Source organism: Podarcis tiliguerta, assembly GCF_965153285.1.
Source record: "Podarcis tiliguerta genome assembly, chromosome: 10".
Taxonomy (NCBI): Eukaryota; Metazoa; Chordata; class Lepidosauria; order Squamata; family Lacertidae; genus Podarcis; species Podarcis tiliguerta.
In genome coordinates this window covers 51,469,169-51,488,732 of record NC_139543.1, presented here as the reverse complement: position 1 = coordinate 51,488,732, position 19,564 = coordinate 51,469,169, and the positions used below count along the sequence as shown (strand labels likewise).

Sequence of the window (19,564 nt, the reverse complement as noted above, 5' to 3'; positions counted from 1 at the left end):
GTTGAGCAACCTTCGTGACAGGAACGATTAGGCATGTTGGCTTTGCAAAGCAAATAATATTTATCTTCCAAACTTTCCCAAGGATTTCAAAGCATTAGAAGGAAGATAAGCTTATGAAGAGATAGAGGAGTATTTATTTGTTGGATCTATATTCATATGAAGGGTGGGGAACCTGTCCCCCCCCCCCCAGATATTGTTGGATTCCAGTTTCCTTCAGCCCTTCAGTGTGAAGAAGGCCTACTTCCTGGTCCCCACTGAAGCATCAGCATCAGTCCTCAGAGCACTTTTTAAAAAATTATATCCTGCCCTTTCTGTTAAAGAATCCCAGGATGGCAAGCATATCAGTGCTAAAGTCATGCAATTTAAAATGTCTACAATCAATTCCATATATGCAAATATGTGTATGTAAAAAGGGGAAAACAATTCTAGTAGACATGCAGACTGGGATAGAGATCTCTGCTTAAAAGTCTTATTGAAAAAGGAAGGTCTTTATGAGGCGCCAGGAAGACAGTAGAGACTGTGCCTGTCTAATATTTAATGGGAAGGCATTCCAAAGGGCAGGTGCCCCTACACTTTACATACAGTATCACAATAACCCTTACAACTGCTGGGTGAGTTAAGTCACATGATTATCCCTGTGTCACATTTTTTAGGGGGTTTAAGACAGAAAGGTATTGGCTTTACCAAGGCCACAAAACACATACGCTGCTACCAACCCCTATCTCTCTGCAAACTTGTAAAATAAAACTGGGCGTTAACGATTAGATTAATATCTAACTGCAACCTACTAACTGCAACCTATTGCTAAAATATTGCAATGTTAGAAACGGAAGGAAATACTGTTGATAATATATTCATAAATTCAGCCAGTACAGCTGCAGAAAATTAAGTCACGCCGGACACATTTCAGTACGCATAAACCTGAGCGGCAGTACTGATGACAGTTCAGTGCATAATATAGTTATGGCGCAAAATATTCGGAGAGAGTGATGGGTAAATGTATGTCTTCCATGGCCTCGATATTTGGCTTTCCACAAATGAGTTGTAGTCATAAGGTGTGCCTAGAACTGTCTCTTCTCTCCCCTCTCCCTTAGTTTGGCACCTGGTAAAAACCTATGGTTTTCCCAGTAGTGATGTATGGAAGTGAGAGCTGGACCATAAAGAAGGCTGATCACCAAAGAATTGATGCTTTTGAATTATGGTGCTGGAGGAGACTCTTGAGAGTCCCATGGACTGCAAGAAGATCAAACGCATCCATTCTTAAGGAAATCATCCCTGAGTGCTCACTGGAAGGACAGATCCTGAAGCTGAGGCTTTAGGATCATGAAGAAGAGAAGACTCCCTGGAAAAGACCCTGATGTTGGGAAAGATTGAGGGCACAAGGAGAAAGGGACGCCAGAGGACAAGATGGTTGGACAGTGTTCTCGAAGCTACCAGCATGAGTTTGACAAAACTGCGGGAGGCAGTGGAAGACAGGAGTTCCTTGCATGCTCTGGTCCATGGGGTCATGAAGAGTCGGACACGACTAAACAACAACAAAAAACCTGGGCATTTGAAGGATACTAATCTTGGAAATAGGTACCCCACTGTGCTATTTTTAAGGATTTGTAGGCCTAAGGATCTGTGGGTTTAGAAACTATATGTGATTTCTCTCCCCCCCCCCACTTGTGATACAAATTTTTAATTGTGATTATTGGAACTTCATCCAAGGTGGGTTTTTGTTTTGTTCTTTGTTTTTATTGTACGATGTCCAGTTATGACGAAGATGAATAAATAAAATAAACTGAATCTGTGACAGAATGAAGTAGGCCTGAAGGGGTGGGGGGTGGGGGGTGGGACGACATTCCCTGTCAGAGCTAGCTGATGAAATTTCACTGTCAGAGGAGGAGAAGCAGTAGTAGTTGGTAACCCCTCCTGCTCCCAGTCAGGGTTCATAGTCCCAAGGCTGATCAAGATACTTTGGCACCTGAGGCAGAAAATCCTCTCACCAAATCTCCGAATTAAAGTTAGGCTCTCAGGCGTATATAAGCGTATTTGAAAATGTTAACCTGTTGGGTTTCCAGCACAGATAGCAATGCCCAGCCCTACCCCCTGAAAGGTTTCTGGGAGTGAAGTTACTTTGAGATGTTCGGATAAAATGTACTTGCATATTCCACAGTGTCCTCATGGAAGTGTTTGCCAACATGCTTCAAACCCTGCAAGAAAGTGTGTTTAAGAATGAGTGTTTGATTACATTGTACCAAGCTACAGGGTTGCTCTGTTTAGTGTTGTGAGAGAGAAGAGAAAAAAATACAGCTGGGAAGATTCTGTAGCTCTAGAACCCTTGTCAGGTTTGATAAATAACTTTGTTCCCCCTTTCAGCTGACACCATCCAAAGACTATTGATTTTTATTTCTCCTGATAGTGCTGCTGTGCTCTTGTCACCTTTTATCTCTCTCTCTCCCTCCCTCTCTCTGTGTAGCCCTCCCTGGTACTCTCTTTTGAAAGCAAAAAATGTACAGTGAACCTTGCGCAGTCCTAAGCAGTTGGTGCATATGGCTGTTTTCATTCTTCTACCTGAAGGGGGTTAGGGAGCTCAATGTGTAATGTATTAACTAAAGAGAAAAACCACTTTAAGGGAAAGGAAAAAAAAGATCAACACATTTGCTTCATTCATTTGCATTTACCGGAACAAATAAAAATTTAGAAGATGCTCAGGAATGGCTCTTAAGTTAGGAAAGAGGTGAGCAATTTGTTTCGCATGGTGGAGGGGAGGGCTCATTATCCTTAGTCAGAGGACTGCAGGTAATTTGAATACTGTAGGACCACATAATTCAAATTATTTCGCACATGATGTAGTTACGGTCATTCTTTCCCCCCAGGTGGTTAGAAGTTCCAGGGTGCAATGCTGCTTATCCAGGGTTGGTTTATTTTAGAAGGATGTCACAGAAGTCGACAAAAGGCATTTTGTAGTATTGGTGTTTATTTTCAAGTATGCATAATTTGAGGCAGACAGCTTAAAACACTCAAGCAGGTTTGCTGTATGCCAAATCTTCTGCATTCCTAGATGCTGTTAGTTTACAGGGCCCCCTAAACTCAGCTTAACTATCCCTCTCTCTTTCTTCTTGAACTCTTAACTGCAGTCTGATTCTTTTGTTCCCTTTTGTGGGGACACACACAGAACTGGATTGCATCGTTCGTAGCTAGGAGGGAGGAAGAAAATGTGTTCTTGCTATCCCCTTCTCTGGAAGCAATCTTCTAAATATTAGCTCCCATTTAGCGGCATCACCTGAATATCCCAACCTATTAGCATTCCAAGGCTCTGGCCAGATACTACCTTAAGGGCAGACACAGCCATGATAGTTTTATTCACAGAAATCCAATTGCAAAACTCGTAGATATTAACTAGCCACTACCTGAAACAGTGAACTGCTGCTGCAAGGCTGTCAAGGGGAAGAGAGGAATTTCCACTTTTACCTGTAAGTTCCAGGTGGCCTTGCACTGCACTGTGCAAATGCAAGCTCATTGGCTGGATTTCTACCACTGGCACGGATGCAGGTCGCTGGCATCAGTAAGGGTGGCTACCTAGTTAGCCACTGTACCTCCTGCCACCCCTGTTGCTTCCTGGCATTTAATAGGGTGGGGATTCCTCTCTTCCCTTGATCACACAACATCAGCTATTCCTGCCAAGAACAAGTGCAATGTATTGCTGTGAGTTTGGTCAGCTTGGATGAAACATTGGGTCCATTCAGTGGTGTAGTGGGGCAGGGGCAGCCCACAGGGCGGTAAGGCCAGGCATAACATTGTTAGGGGCACAAAATTTCAACACCCAGCACTGCCTCAATATAGCTGCACACTTCCATTACTTGGCTCCGCTGAAAACAGCTACTCCATGCAAACCAGGAAGTGACCTCTCCAGACAACGGAATGACTCTTCTTATCTCTGCGGCTGTGATCTTCTAGGTGACACAGACTCTGTTAGGCAGTTGAATGTGCATATGTTTTTTTTTTATATATAAATATTTTATTCAGTTTTACATAAGAAATAAAAAACAACATACAATAAACAACAAACAATACGAAAGAAAAAATACACAGTTACACAAACATAGAACATCAAAACAACAGAAATAAAAACAATCTTATCTTCATAATAGCCTTGCGTTAACTTATTTCTCCGACTTCCCCAAACCTCCCTTCCCTGTATTCCAAATCATACAATTAAACAACAAATCCCTTCCCTCTGTCATGTTTAAACTCTTGTCTTAATTTGAATATCTTAATTTAACTTATTCAATACTTATAACTTAAAATATTGAATCTTCTAATTTTGGAAGTTTTAAACCAATAACCTTATACATTCAATCTGATGTCGTTCTAACATTCATTGATCTTATAATGTTTCTGTAAATATTCTTTAAACTTCCTCCAATCTTCTTTCACCGTCTCTTCTCCCTGGTCTCTGATTCTGCCAGTCATTTCTGCGGATTCCATATAATCGATGGCTTTCATCTGCCATTCTTCCAGCGTGGGTAATTCTTGTGTCTTCCAATACTTTGTGATGAGTATTCTTGCTGCTGTTGTAGCGTACATAAAGAATGTCCTATCCTTCATGTGTACCTCTTGGTTGAGCATGCCCAGGAGAAAGGCCTCTGGTTTCTTCAGGAATGAATGTGCATATGTTCTCCTTCTGTTACTCACCCTCCTACCCATCCCTCCACACAGTCCCGGGAGCTGGCAGCCCATGCTGCGCCACTGGGTCCACTTCCAGAACCTGTGATCCTGTACCTGTGATGGTAGAAGGTATAAGAGGAAACCTGTCAAGGTAGTGGCTTTGGTCGGCAACTAAGTACCATGATTTAGCCTATGCAAAGAATTTGCTCTGTGCTATAGAATGGGTGTAAATAAAACCATACATCCCAAATACACCTCTTTCTGCACTGACCTTCGTGACCAGGATATTGAGTCCTAAGCCCAGAACCCCTGGAGTCTCTCACATCTCAGAGATTGGGGTGGCATGAAACAGTATCATCAGCTGAAAGTCTAGGGGACACATGGAGATCCTAAGGAGTATCAGCTACCCACACAAATGCAAAAGAGGGGTGGGCGTAACTGTGGAAAGAGAATTTGCTGGAAATAAACTTTGTGAATATTTTCCCTCTTCTCCAGACTAAACGTGTCCAACTCCCTCAATCATTCCTCATAAGGCTTGGTTTCCTGACTGTTATTTTATTGGTTGCCCTCCTCTGCACACGTTCCAGCTTTTCAATATCCTTCTTAAACTGTGGTGCCCAAAACTGGGCACAGCACTCCAGGTTGGGTCTGTTAATGGTAGAATAAAATGGTACTATTACTTCCCTTGATCTGGGCATTATACTCAAAGGTAGCAACTTTATTCTGTTATTAACAATCATATTGCTGCAGCACAGTTTTGTAGATAACCATTTTTAGAATTAAAACAACATTTGATTAGAAGATCACGGTGCTGGCATTAGAGTGGCATAAACAAGCACTCCTGTAAAATGCCCATATGAAGAATGAAGTGCCAAGGCATGTACTGGCAGGATTATGCCATAATGTTTTTGACACCAACAGACTCCTGCAGTCTTGTTTGGCAGAACTTTGGTGCCGAGACAGCAGTGACATGAGATAATTGGCAGATCAAATATTTGCAGCGAGCATATTGCTTATGTTTTATTTTGTTATGCCATAAACAGCCAATCCAAATGCCCAGAAGTTGAGATCATTTCCCTTCCATGGACAGGTTATTTGACTCCTGCATGCTATTTGGCAAAACCCAAGGTCTAAAATGGGAAATGCACAATAGGTAACAATGACATCATTTTTGGACTGTCCTGGTCCTGTTAGTGACAGCACGCGAGCTTTCCGTCTGTTGAAGTGTTTGTCAAGCAAGATGATTCTTGTGAAATTTGATATCCTACCATCTTTCTCCCCACCCCCCTTTCTTCTTAAAAAGTAAATTATGATTGTTTCCTGTTCTGGAAATGAGATTGACTGCGAGTAATTCTTGAGCTGTCAGAGAGCACTGTGGGATAGGCATCTTTGCCAGGAAGACATGACTGGCAGATGAAAAGGGATGATTATGGAAACATTTAAAAGGGGTCAGCTGGAAGAGAACCAGGGCAAGGATAACTAAAACAAAAGAAAAACAGTAAGGTAGCAGCATGCTACTGTGGGTGGCAGGCAAATTAAAATGATAGGGAAAGAGCAGAATCATTTGAGGCAGTGGGGTGTTGCAAGGTCCACAAGGAAGAGGCGCAAAGGAACTGAAAGCCTGTAGAAGAATAAGGGGTTGCGTATTGGCTAAACCAACAAATCAAGGAGCAGATTAATACACGGCACTACTCCTTCATCCCACAACCCATTGGTCTGCGTGCACAAGCTCTACACACTTATAACCCAGGCCTTTGTGTTATACTATTGCACCAAGTTACCAGCCGCCGGATCATTATTGTGAAACGTAAATTTGTGATTTTGATGTTTTAGGTTTTTTATAAGTTATAATAACGGCATTTTGTATTTTATAATTTTATTATGGCTTGTTCACTGCCCTAGGGTTTTTTGATGAAGGGTGGTCTATACGTGAAATTAATTAATTAATATTAATGATATATTGTATGTGCCTAGGCTCCTCAGCATGATTGGGAGACCCTGCTTTTTGCAGGGTTCTCAAATATGCATCTATGGAAAAGACCCATAGCTTACTAGGAGAGCATTGACGGTGCATGCAGAAGTTTTGAGGTTCAGCTCCTGGCTGGGATTTATAGGGCTGGCAGAGGCCACTGCCTAAAATTCTGGAGAGATGCAGAGATACATGGACCAATGGCTTGACTTGGTATAATGCATGTTTCTTTGTACGCAAATAACTGATCAAAGTGCAGAAGATGAAGTGGTGAGTTTGATCCTTCTCCTCTCTGTGTTAAGAGCCATAAGAGCCTGATGGAACAGACCAAAGTCCTATTTAGTGGAATCAAAAGCCTATTTAGTTTTCCAGCTGCTACCAGTCAGATGCCTCTGTAAAGGTCACAAGCGGGAGATGAGGGTGACAGACTTCTCTCACCGCTGTTCCCTATTAGCTGGTGATTCAGAGGCATGTTTACTCTCAACCATCATGATTTGTACCCATTGATAGCTTTATATGCCATGGTTTTTAAAAATTATTTAATTTATTTCATTTTAAAAAGACCTCAAAACTGTTTTCCCTAATTCCATTTTTTAAAGCCATCTAAGATACTCAACCACCACCTTTCCCAATGGTGCCATTTTATTGCTGTCTGGAGGGGCTATAGCAAAACAAAGGCAGGACAAAAAAAACCCAACAAACCAGAATATTTGTGGTATAAAAAGTTACCCAGCAAAGGTTGAAAGATAACACGGCAGCCTTGTAGAAAATTTCCCTCCCTTTATCTGGTGGCAGCAAGTTGTTTATATTGGGGTGGGGGTGCGGTTGAGCAGAGGAGTATACTCTTATGTTAGCAGAGAAATCCTTTCCCTCAGATGGATGGACGGAGGGTGGCTGGGAGGGGGCTGTCATTGGCCCCTTATAAGCTTCTAGAAGGTCTAAACAAGGCGTATTAAATACAGTGGTACCTCAGGTTAAGTACTTAATTCGTTCTGGAGGTCCATTCTTAACCTGAAACTGTTCTTAACCTGAAGCACCACTTTAGCTAATGGGGTCTCCAGCTGCCGCTGCAGCATGATTTTCTCTTCTCATCCTGAAGCAAAGTTCTTAACCTGAAGCACTATTTCTGGGTTAGCGGAGTCTGTAACCCGAAGCGTATGTAACCCGAGGTACCACTGTATAAGAAATCCTGCTTGGCTGAGCTGAGGAGGGAGTCCACAGTTCCTCCTTTTGAAAGTCATAATTTGAGCTATGCAAATGAAGCTTTGGGGGATATCCATTTCAGTTTCCAGATGTTCTAAGTGACGGTGCCACAGGCTAGCTAAAGGCAACTTAGCACTGGTCGCTGGTAAGCTAGTAGACAAATTAACAGTGTTCTGACCATATGAGTTTTGGTGCAGGCTTAGCAACGGCCAGTCAGCTGCTTGCTTGGTGTAAGCAATTGATCCTAGTTGAGAACACAAGCGGCAGAGCCTGCTCTCGCTTTCATGCAAAGGGATCTCTTCCTTCCTTCCTCTTCAAAGGTGGCAGAAGATAAGCTGTTCATGCACTTGTCTTTGTGCTGATGGACAGAGGGCAGATCTGTGCCAAGTGCATGTGGAGCCCAGCATCTCCATGCCACATAACAAACTCTGGCAATATAGCAGCCACTGCACGCACACATACACACACATGCTCCTAGAGGCTTCTCATTTCCCATGGCATTTGCTACTTCCAGCTTGGGGTAAACAGATTGTACAACACTACAGGTACAAGTTCCATTTCTCACGAATGTACCAGCCTATTCTCCCATCTAAGAGCAGTGAGCAGCCACAACAGAAACAGGAAAGCAGGGGAAGCATCTCCTGTGGCCATCAGTCTTGGACAGAGAGCATGTTATCACTGGAATGTGTATTTGTGTGCGCGCGTGTAAAACCTCCCTAAGAAAATGACTTTATCCACTGATTCAGGAGCTCCTATGAGCACTTACCTCCTGCAGTATGCAATTAATGTAGAGAAATGTATTGTGTGTTTTTTAATTACACTGTGTGCATGTGCTCCTTTTTAGATGGTGCCGCTAATCAACCAGGCATGTGACATCCTGCTGAGTAACTTAAAGGTCTATGCAGATTCTGGCACAGCTTTTGACATCCAAAGGTACTTTAATAAATTAGAAGCGAGGGAAGTTTTTTCAGGTACTTGATTTGCCAAGCTATTCTAAGTATGCAATTATTTTACAAATGGAGTTTTTAATTTTTTCTGTCTTGATGTGGACATTGTCACTTTCAAGTAATTATATCTGCCCCCTCCCTTGTTTTACTATAGCACAATATTTTAACAGTAGCAATTACAAGCAAAAGTAATTGTGGTGGAGTATCTAATCTGTAGCTGCCTGTAGCATCCGTGGGGGGCAGGGGGAGAATGTTCTTAGTGGCTGCATCCAGCCATTGTGATAAACCATAGTTTATCCTGATAGGAGTGAGACTAGGCAAGACTTGGGCTCACACACTCCCCTCCCTCTTTCCTCTCCTTTCCATGCCACAGTTACAGGGAAATTAGAATTTTGCTTCTATTTTTTTAAATTAACCACAGTTTAGCACCACATCTGAACCCTAAACTGTGGTCCATCTTTAACTATGGTTTCTTGAAGCAATCCGTCTTCATAACTCAGACCCATTTGACAAAGATCCTTTCCAGTGTTAATTGAAAGCTTCCTTTTGCAGATTCTGCCTCTTTTATTGCTGCTTGTTGATTGTCGTTGGGGAAAAGATTGTGGTTGAGAAAAGATTTTATGATATCCATTCAGTTTCCAGATGCAGCTCCTGATAAACTAGTATATAACAGAGCAGTCCTAAGAGTGGCCGGAGAGCCATGGAATAGGTGATCCTCTGTCACATCTGAGCCCTGCCAGTTCCTGCTGGCCAGGGCAGAAAGTGGGGCATTTTCCTTTTTGCTGTGCTAGCTCCAGGCTGGCACAGCAGAGAAACCCCAATCAGGCCCCTCTTCAGGAAGTGTCCAGTCTAAGATCCAGCACCACCAGTGTAACACTGCCAGCATAGCTTCTCGCTTGCTCTCACTTTTGGTGGATTCAGCAAGGGTCTGCACAGCAGCAGAGCCCAGCAGAGAAACACTTCTGCTGATAACCCCCGCCAGCTCTAGTACTCAGGTAGTTAGGATTGTGCTCTGACTTAGCATTAAATCTGACTTGCGTTTTCCTATGTCAGCACTGACATGATGCTACATGATGGGAGTGAAGAGTGAAAACGCAACCAAGTGAATTCTGTTAAGTGTGTGTGTGTGTTAGGTACATATGTATTTATATATTTTTATTTCTCTGCACTCAGTACTGTATGCCTGGTGCCTGGCAGCTTAATGTGTAGACTGATTACATCATAATGTGTACCATTTTAGGCCCTGTGTAAGATCTGCCTCTGGCAATATTTACGTTGGCCCATTCACAAATGCAATTATCACTTGATGTTGCAGTCATCATCAGATAAACACCTATGTGTGAACCGGCCCCAGAACTTTTGCAAAACTCAGATTCAGAAAATGGGGAGTTTGTTGTGTTTAGAATTATTAGCAAGTATACATTCGATTTTGTAGTTTAAAAGTACAACTTCTTTACCATTTGAAAAAATGAAAGGTATAAATATTATTCACAATCAACTTCAGAAGATAATGTGCTTAGTTTTTCATTTTATAAATATCTCCTGACATATCATCCTGAAATGAATCTTTAAAAGGCTTGGCACATATAAAAACTCAAATTGTCTTAAATAGGCTCAGAAAAATAAACCCTAGGAGACAGTTTTGCAACAAAGGCAGAAACAGAAACGTGGGATGACAAACACTGCAGTTCAACAGCAACCTTCTTAAATCTTTTACAGGAATTACAGTTGCTTTACCCTGGATGTGGTTGCTAGTGTGGCTTTTGGTACCCATGTGGACTCCCAGAAGAATCCTGAGGATGCTTTTGTTAAGAACACCAGAAGCTTCTTTGAACTTTCATTATTTAAACCCATCTTAATCCTAGCCAGTAAGTATAACATCACAGTGCTCTGTACATGGTCCAACTGGTCCTATTTTTTTCCTTAAACAATTGTTTGTTACAAACCAAAAGTTGTCCATGACAGTGGTTTAAAATGCAACAGGGAAGACGAAAGAGTATGCAAGGGCCTCAAACATGTGTAAAAGGAGAATGTATTAATACAGTTAAATTAAGGGTCACACACCTTTTTTGGACTAGTGGGCACTATGCAGATGTTGAGAGGGCATGTGGGTGCCATAGAGAACAGTGTATAACATGAAATTCGATAATACAGTCATGGTGACATTTCCCCCATAAATTTCCAACTAGAAAATGCTTAACCTGTCCCCCCCCCCCATGCCAACCCTAAACCAAAGATTAGGCTGTGAACCCATACCCACTTACTAGGGAGTAAACCCCTTTAAATACAAAGAGGCTTCTGAATAGATGTGTGTACTGTAACTACACAGTGAATTCTTACTTAGTGCCTGGGTTTAGGTCATGCAGAGCTAGAGATATGCCCAAACCTCTTTGCAAAGTTTTCACATTTGCCTTTTTTTCCAGGGAGGGGAGGGAGAAGATTCTTTAACACCCACCAACACTTATAGTTTAGTAGTATTTGCAGAAAATAACTTTTGGGGACCCTTTTATTTCAGACAAACCTTCCACATGAAAGATGTATCTTGGTTGCTAGGGAAAAGAAAGTGCAAACTACAGGGGTCCCACAGTCTAGAAAATACATCAGAAGTAGGAAAAGTGCAATAAAAAGGATAAGTAAGTCCCATTGAATTCAGTAGGGCCCATTCCTAGGTTAGTGGGTACAGGATTGCAACCTAAGTAGATTAAAAAATGAGCTTGTTTATTTGTGTGTGGCATTTGTGTGTCACCTCATATCATTAAGGTTTCTGGGCAGTTTACAGTAAGTAAGTAAAAATAATTTAAATACAGAATAATCACAAATCCGTCAGATTAAAAGTTACATAAGTACCACAAAAAACAAAAACTCACTGCACTGCACTCAAAAACCCGAAATTGAACACAGATTGAGAAATGGAGGCCACAATGACATAGTTATTTAAGAGGCCTTGTGTGAACAAAAAAGTATTCACTAGGCACCAGAAACACAAGAAGGATCGCCCCAGGCAAGCATGCTTGGGAAGCCTGCTCCACAACTGAGGTGCTGGGATTGAAAAGGTCCTTTCTCTGGTGGTTATCCGGGGTGGCAATCATTCAGTACTGGGGGCACCTGTAGCAGGGCTTCAGAAGAGGATCTTGACGTTCAGGTAGGCACATGAAGCATAGCATTGACTGGAAAAATGGTTAAAACAGATAATGTATTCATGTTATCATTTATTTGTTACTCCTTAAGACATTTATGGTGGTGATCCTTCCCCCCCCCAAAAAAAAAATTGTAAAGAGCAGTGGAGTTCAAGAAGATTAGTTTCAACTATTTTTGTTTATGATGTAACTAACCATAACAGTGATAACAATAGACAAGGGCTACAATCCTATGCACTCTTACCACCAGCAATGTAGCATGGCCAAGTCTGGGTTGTTTTAAAAACTGAGGTGCTCCCTGTCAGTAACACTTGAGAGGGCTGAAACTCTCTTTATGTGGTAGCATTTACTAAAATATGAAAGCAAAACCTGTGACTGCTTATCCCTTAACAACATCAAAGTAATGATGAGGCACATTGGAAACAAAACAAGAATTTTATTTATATGCAATCTATGAGGGTTAAAATTTAATGGATACTTGGATGAGGCAGAATACTTTGTTTCAGTCACAATCACTTTACAGAATTAAATCAATAACTTTACTTAAGACTTCCACTTTAAACCTGTTTCTGATTAAACTGATTCCTCCTAAAATGGGTATTTGTTCTACTAAACCAGTAAAACCCTTCCAGCCCCTTGTAGGATCTTTTCTTTTCCCTCAAGGAAATAAACTGACTTGCCCTGCCTAGCAAACCCCTAACCACCCAGGTAATCCCTTGGTAAGCCATTTCTAAAACTAATTCTGACTCTTACCAAGCACTACCTGACAGGTTAACTGCAGGGTCTAATTTTTAACTCCACCCAGCCCTGCTTGGCTTCTGGGTATCCAGAAAGATGAACCCAAGGTCCGTCCAATCACACAGTCATAGAATTCTGCTGCACTCCACCTTTCTGTGTAGATGGAGTTTTTCTCTCTCCATTTGACACACCTATCTAGTACAGTGGTACCTCGGGTTAAGTACTTAATTCGTTCCGGAGGTCCATTGTTAACCTGAAACTATTCTTAACTTGAGGCACCACTTTAGCTAATGGGGGCCTCCTGCTGCCGCTGCACCTCCGGAGCACAATTTCTGTTCTCATCCTGAAGCAAAGTTCTTAACCTGAGGTAATATTTCTGGGTTAGCAGAGTCTGTAACCTGAAGCGTATGTAACCTGAGGTACCACTGTATGTTAGTCCGTTCAATTGTTTATGATAATAGCCACTCAGTGTGTAGAATTGGAATTTATTGCTCTCCAGTTTAAGGCAGTTAGCGGTTTACTATAGGAATCAATTGATCAAGTCTCAGATTTGTGCCATGCACACAGCTTTATGAATATTATGCAGCAAGGTAGTTCCTATGAAGGGAAAAATACTTCGGGGCAAATTCCTCATTTGAAAAAAAACATACCAGAAACATTTAGTGACCTTCTATTTAATGGTTCACTTAGTTAAAGGGTACATTTACACAAAACTTTCCTGCAGCCCCGAGACAAACCTTGTGATTGTCTCAAGAGTCTGTAAATACAGTTTGCTGCAGTTAGTCTCTTTGGAGAAGTATATATAAGCTTTAATAGGGCATTAAATGAGGCACCCTGCTTTCCAGAATGAAAAGGGATGATGGAAATTGAATTAATGTAACCTTCCAGTCACATTCTCAGAGCTGTCTTACCTTGCAGGTTGGTTTGTAAAGTGTATGTGTGTTTTTAAAGGCCTCATAATGAATTAAGTGTGCTATGGCATACATTGCAATGTTGCAGAACCCTGAACACACATTGAATCCTATTTCTCTGTAGAACAGCCTTCCCCAACCTAATGCCCTAATCCAAATGATTTTGGACTTCAACTCCCATTGCCCAGCTCTAATATTGTAAATTAGAAAAATGTATGAGATGCGTCCTACAACCATGTGTTCATCTCAGTAATCGGAGTAATCTGAGAAAGTATATGCGACCCTCTAGTCAACAATGACAACATAAGAAAGCAGTAGTATTTTTTATTTTAAAAACTCTGAAAGGAAAGGAAATCCATATACTTAGGGGTTGTGGATATTTGCATTAATAGCTAATGATGGTTTGTTTGTTTTTGAAACTCTCTTAAAGTTGCATTTCCGTTCGTAATGGTCCCCCTGCTTCAGATTTTGCCAAATAAGAAACGAGATGAGGTGAATGGATTTTTTATCAATGCCATTAAGAATATGATTGCTTTGAGAGACCAGCAAGACCCAAATGAGGTAAGACTTCTTTATAGTAGGTAGAGCCATGCATGACCCAACCAGATTGTGTGCATTTAGTCCACTGCTTCCTACAGTGATTAATTTGTTGCCTCTAGGATAGACATGGGTCTAAACCACAGAGCCTAGGGCTTGCCAATCGGAAGGTTGGCGGTTCAAATCCCCGTGACAGGGTGAGCGCCCGTTGCTCGGTCCCAGCTCCTGCCAACCTAGCAGTTCGAAAGCACGTCAGAGTGCAAGTAGATAAATAGGTACCGCTCCAGTGGGAAGGTAAACGGCGTTTCCGTGCACTGCTCTGGTTTGCCAGAAGCGGCTTAGTCATGCTGGCCACATGACCTGGAAAAACTGTCTGCAGACAAACGTCGGCTCCCTCGGCCAGTAAAGCAAGATGGGCGCTGCAACCCCAGAGTCGTCCGTGACTGGACTTAACTGTCAGGGGTCCTTTACTTTTTTTTTTAAGGATAGACATGTTCAATGGGTCAACTGTGATTTTCTTTAAAAAAGCTCACCAACTCTGGGCACTCTCCCCTAGAAACAGCTCACCAACTCTGGGCAGCCCTCCCCCCAAAAAGCTCAATCATCCAGTGACAATGGGTAGATCACTGCCAGTTTTTTTTATACTGGGAGTAGATTGCAGTCTCTTGGGATTTGGACATGCCTATTCAAGAAAGCCCCTAAGCAAGGCACAATGGCAGTAGCCTTTGCCTAATTTTTCACTCCCAGCATCCAGCATACTTCAGAATTATAGTGTCTCTGCTAACTGTAGAGATGATATCAACGCGGCAAAGTCCTCAGTCCAAATTGCAAACTTAATGTGTTCAACAATTTGGCTGATTATTTTGCTCTTGACTTCTACATGTTTTTGCACTTCTTGATGTACATTGCAACTGGAGCTGTGAAAAGGGTACAGAAAGTTCACTTTTCTGGTGACTCATATGTTCTTATTAAAACCAGCATTGAAAATTGCACTTAGAACTTGCAAAAATTTCCAGCCCAGTAATTTTATCCATTTAAAAGCATGACATTTCTTCCAGTCTGGGTTTTTTAAAAAAACATTTGTAATTTTTTTATTTTTTTGCTCTCTTTCTTTTGCCTCTTCTCTCTATGTGCTCCCTTATTATAGATATCTCTTTCCCTTTTGTCACTTTCATCCTTCATCATACCTTTGGTGCTGGAACACCCTCCCTGAACTTCTGCATGGCATCACATCCTTCAGGCCACAGCTCAAACCTCATTTCTTCCATGAAGCCTTTAGCTTAATTTCCTTCATCTCCATCCCCAGCTGAAATGAACCATAAATACGTACAACACCATTTGTGCATATTAAGGGTTCAGTAGTCTTCCTCTCCTTGCTATGGTGAGAGGGAAGCCAAGCTCTAGAAAGTGAAAAGAGTCGAAGGCCGAAGCTACACACCAAATCAAATCTACATGACTGCACCCTCTCCTCAACTTGGAAATGGAGACATGAGACAGTGCCGTGGGCTTGCCTCTGTGCCCAAGGGGCACTTGGGGGTTGGCAGTGCCCATTAGGTTTGCACCTCCAGCTCTGAGCTTGTTTTCTGCTACTCCCCACTCCCACCCCACCCCTGGTCCAAGCTTAGAGCTGGAAAGAGGAACAGATTTCCTAGTAACCTCATGCTGTGTTTTGAGACTTAGCACAAGCCCAAGGCCAACGCCCTTCCTCCTGGAGGAGGAGGCCCTCGTGACAACAAATTTTTGGTTGGCCCGTTCTAGGTTTCATTTTTCCATTGTGAGATAATTTCCCCATGCTTTCCTTCTGGAAAACCCACTGTTTACCGCTGAATTGCAACAAACATTACAGCCATACCTCGGGTTACAGATGCTTCAGGTTGCGTTTTTTCATGTTACGGACCCGCCAAAACCCAGAAGTACCGGAACGGGTTACTTTCGGGTTTCGTGCATGCGCAGAAGACTAAATCGCGCTTTGCACATGCGCAGAAGCGCCGAATCGCAACCTGCGCGTGCGCAAACGTGCTGCTGCGGGTTGCAAACACTGTGGGTTGCGAACGTGCATCCTGCACAGATCACGTTCGCAACCCGAGTGTCCACTGTAGTTGGTTTTTCTGAGGATTGACATTTGTTCCGATTCAGCAGTAAACAGTGGGTTTTCCTGGATGAAACTGTGGGGCAGATGAAAAACTGCTCAGACCTGTGCCTTCTAGCAGAAAACCTCTAGGACCCATGCTTTCTTGGCAAAAGTGTGAATAAGGTCTTAGCCTCTGATTATAATAGCACTTGTTAAAATATCCTTGTAGATCACATTGTATTTCCTGTTTCATAAATTAGAAAATGAAAGAAAACAAGAGCCCTTCAAATCTGCTAACTAAATTTGTATGTAAGTGCTCCGATTACCCGTCAGATTCCAGTGCAGGCTTCATAGAAACAAGCTTAATTGATTCACTTCCGTTCTTACTGCTGCCCTTTCATGATCTGATGCAAGTTTCCAAATTCCAGACCTGCAGAAATAAAGAATATTAATTAACAAATATCTTACTAACTGAGCACATACTAAATATAATCTTGTGGAAATATTGTAAATATTGTGAAAGCATGGAAAGAACTAAATTTGGATCAGTGGTGAAGTTGCTGCAGGTAAAAAAAAAATCAAATAGCCTAAGTGGGAAAAATGATGTTTATTTTAAATATTTATATTAAATAAAGCCTTCCTTGTATGCTAGAAAATAATTGTACGGCGGGAGGGTAAAAATAATTATGGGAAGTTTTAGAAATATTTAATTAATTAACAAAATCTATGTACTGCTTAATTTTAGTAAGCCTCTAAGAAGTTTACAAGAAATATCAAAATTGTCAATTTTTTTAAAAAAATAATTAAAATTAACAGTAGAAAAAGAGATTAAAACATGTTAACATCTATGTATGTGGCTAGGCTTGCCTAAACAAAAATGTTTGAGGCAGGAACCAAAAGGAATACAACAGTAGACAGTGAGATCCAAAATGTAGGTGCTATCACACTAAAATATTGATTTATTTCAACCGTTGATAGTTTTGTAATTTAGATTGAGCTCTGTGATGTCATTTGCTCTTATCCCATTCCATTTGCTCTCAGTTGCGTATGGTCTTTCTGCCACCGTTTAAATGTAGGTAACTTTCTGACACCATCAAAACTATAGACATCTTCTCCTACTGGGATGTTTTAGGTCCATGCTTCAGAAATGCCCTATATACCTCATCAGAATTGTACAAGGAGACTGGCAACGTGGAGAGCCTCCTTTTTGTGTTTCAAAGCTCTTTGCACTAATGCAGATGGCTTTTGAGCCCATAAGTAAGGTTCAGGATAAATGCTTTGTATTTCTGTTGTTTTTGTTTACCTCAGTACACTGTTGAGTTTCACCTTGAACAAAGCAAAATTCTACATGCATTCTTACTGATTGTTTAGATGAGTGGGTGGCTGTTTTAATAAATAGTCTTCCACTTTGTGTTCAGATGTGTTGCACCCTGATTTATTTCTTTATAAGAATCCTTATCTACCCATTGCCATAAGATTGTTCCAGTGATTTTAAAAAAAGAAAATAATTCAAGCAGAAATGGTATTCCACAACAACAATTATAGTACAAAGCACTTTGGGCTTCATTTTAAAGGTGGGTGTTTTTGTGGGGGGGGGGGGTTTACACGTTTGGTCAATCCTGAAGGCAGATAAATAAAAAGGATTGTCAGATGTGGGTTGTAATAAATTTTAAATGAGTTTCATAAAAGCTACAACTAAACGTAAACCTGCCCAAACAGGGAATTTCTAAAACACACAATTCCTCCTCAGTTTTTTCCGCTGCTTCCTATCATGAAAACTGTCATGTGGATTAATAATTCATTGTTCTTGAATCAGCCCTCAAGGAAAATTGACCGCAATGTCATTTCCATCTGAGTGGGGTTAGGTTTTTTTTAGGGGGCTAAAATGGAGGTATGAATCTTCTTCCTTTGCAGAATCACCAAAACACATAGGCCAGAACTTAGATTAATTGGCTCTTTTGCTGTGACTCTCCATCAGAGGAAGAAGACTTAAGGGGAGCTCAAAAAAACCTGTTAAGGCCCCCTCCGAATTTCAGCAGCTTATTGTAACATAAGCGTTTGCAGGAAGCAAGACGCCTACAAATCACATAATGGCATGTGTCTTACACTTAACTACACTTTGGGCTTGGGACTTATGAAGTGGCTTTTCTTTGACCCTTGTTTATGCACCTCCTCTCCTGCCCTACTGTGTGGCGCACGTTTAGTCTTCCTTTTTACAGCAGGCAGGGAAACGGCATGGATGATGCGACCCATTCAGGAACGTGAGGCAAAATGGCAGCTGCCTTGCCTCATGCTGTAGTAAAAAGTATATAAGGGAGAAATGGACAAGTTTCAGTCTTCATAGGTTCTTCCCCGCCCCCCCCATCCTGTTCCCACATTAATCTGCCAATTTATTTATTTTTTAAAAGCAGCACACAAATATATAGCTCAGTATATGAAATTCTAAACATGTTTTGACTGAAAAGAGGGGTGTGGAACCTGAGGGCCGATTGCTGCCTCTATCTGGCTCCCAGAATTCTCCTCACGCCACACACTGTCGGTGCCCCTGCTTCTCAGCCTGGGTGTTTGGCTTCTCAGGCCTATGCCTCTTTGCTTGTTTGGGGAGTAGCGGGAAGGCGTCGCGCGCCATCCTGCTGCCCCCCATCCTCTGGGGCTGGCGAAGGGGAAAGCGCTGCTTTCCCCCCCGCCAGCCTCAATGCCGGGTTGGGGAGTAGCGGGATGGTGTCGCGCGCCTTCCCGCTGCCCCCCATCCTCTGGGGCTGGCGAAGGGGGAAGCGCTGCTTTCCCCCCCGCCAGCCTCAATGCCGGGTTGGGGAGTAGCAGGATGGCGTCGCGCGCCTTCCCGCTGCCCCCCATCCTCTGGGGCTGGCGAGGGGGATCGGGGGCAGCGGGAAGGCGCGCGACGCCATCCCGCTACTCTCCAACCATCCTGTGGGCTTTTGCGGGAGATGGGGGAATTCCCCCACCTCCCGCAAAAGCAGGCAAAAGCCGCGTGCTCTTTAAAGGGACTCCGCGGCTTCTGCTGGCTTTTCCCCCCACCTCGTAGAAAAGCCCGTAGGAGCCACACAGCCTTTAAAGAGCGCGCCGCTCTTGGGGGCTTTTCCCTGAGGAGGGAGAAGGGACTGACTGGCCGAGTCAGTCCCTTCTCCCTCCTGTGGGCTTTTGCAGGAGATGGGGGAATTCCCCCACCTCCCGCAAAAGCAGGCAAAAGCCGTGCGCTCTTTAAAGGGGCTCCGCGGCTTCTGCTGGCTTTTCTAGGAGGTGGGGGAATTCCCCCACCTTGTAGAAAAGCCCGCAGGAGCCGCACACCCTTTGAAGAGTGCCCCTCTTGGGGGCTTTTCCCCAAGGAGGGAGAAGGGACTGACTGGCTGAGTCCGTCCCTTCTCCCTCCTGTGGGC

General features: G+C 42.6%; 1 protein-coding gene and 1 long non-coding RNA gene across 5 annotated transcripts in view; one reads left to right on the top strand and one right to left on the bottom strand.

The window, feature by feature from the left end:
- The window catches only part of TBXAS1 (thromboxane A synthase 1), a 210,556-nt gene that overhangs the window by 119,636 nt on the left and 71,356 nt on the right, over positions 1-19,564 (top strand). For all 3 annotated transcript variants that reach the window (XM_083401502.1, XM_083401503.1, XM_083401504.1), the window contains exons 7-9: positions 8,670-8,758; positions 10,492-10,640; positions 13,989-14,119. In XM_083401502.1, coding sequence (XP_083257628.1) covers positions 8,670-8,758; positions 10,492-10,640; positions 13,989-14,119 — 369 coding nt within the window. The remainder of the gene's footprint in view (positions 1-8,669; positions 8,759-10,491; positions 10,641-13,988; positions 14,120-19,564) is intronic.
- On the bottom strand, positions 11,711-18,555 carry LOC310658982. Of its 2 annotated transcripts, XR_014502562.1 has the most exons (3): positions 18,273-18,546; positions 15,283-16,596; positions 11,711-11,939 (listed from the first exon to the last, which is right to left on the bottom strand). It is a non-coding gene; the product is annotated as an uncharacterized lncRNA (long non-coding RNA). The 2 variants fall into 2 exon arrangements; XR_014502561.1 differs by lacking the exon at positions 11,711-11,939 and having other exon boundaries at positions 15,201-16,596; positions 18,273-18,555.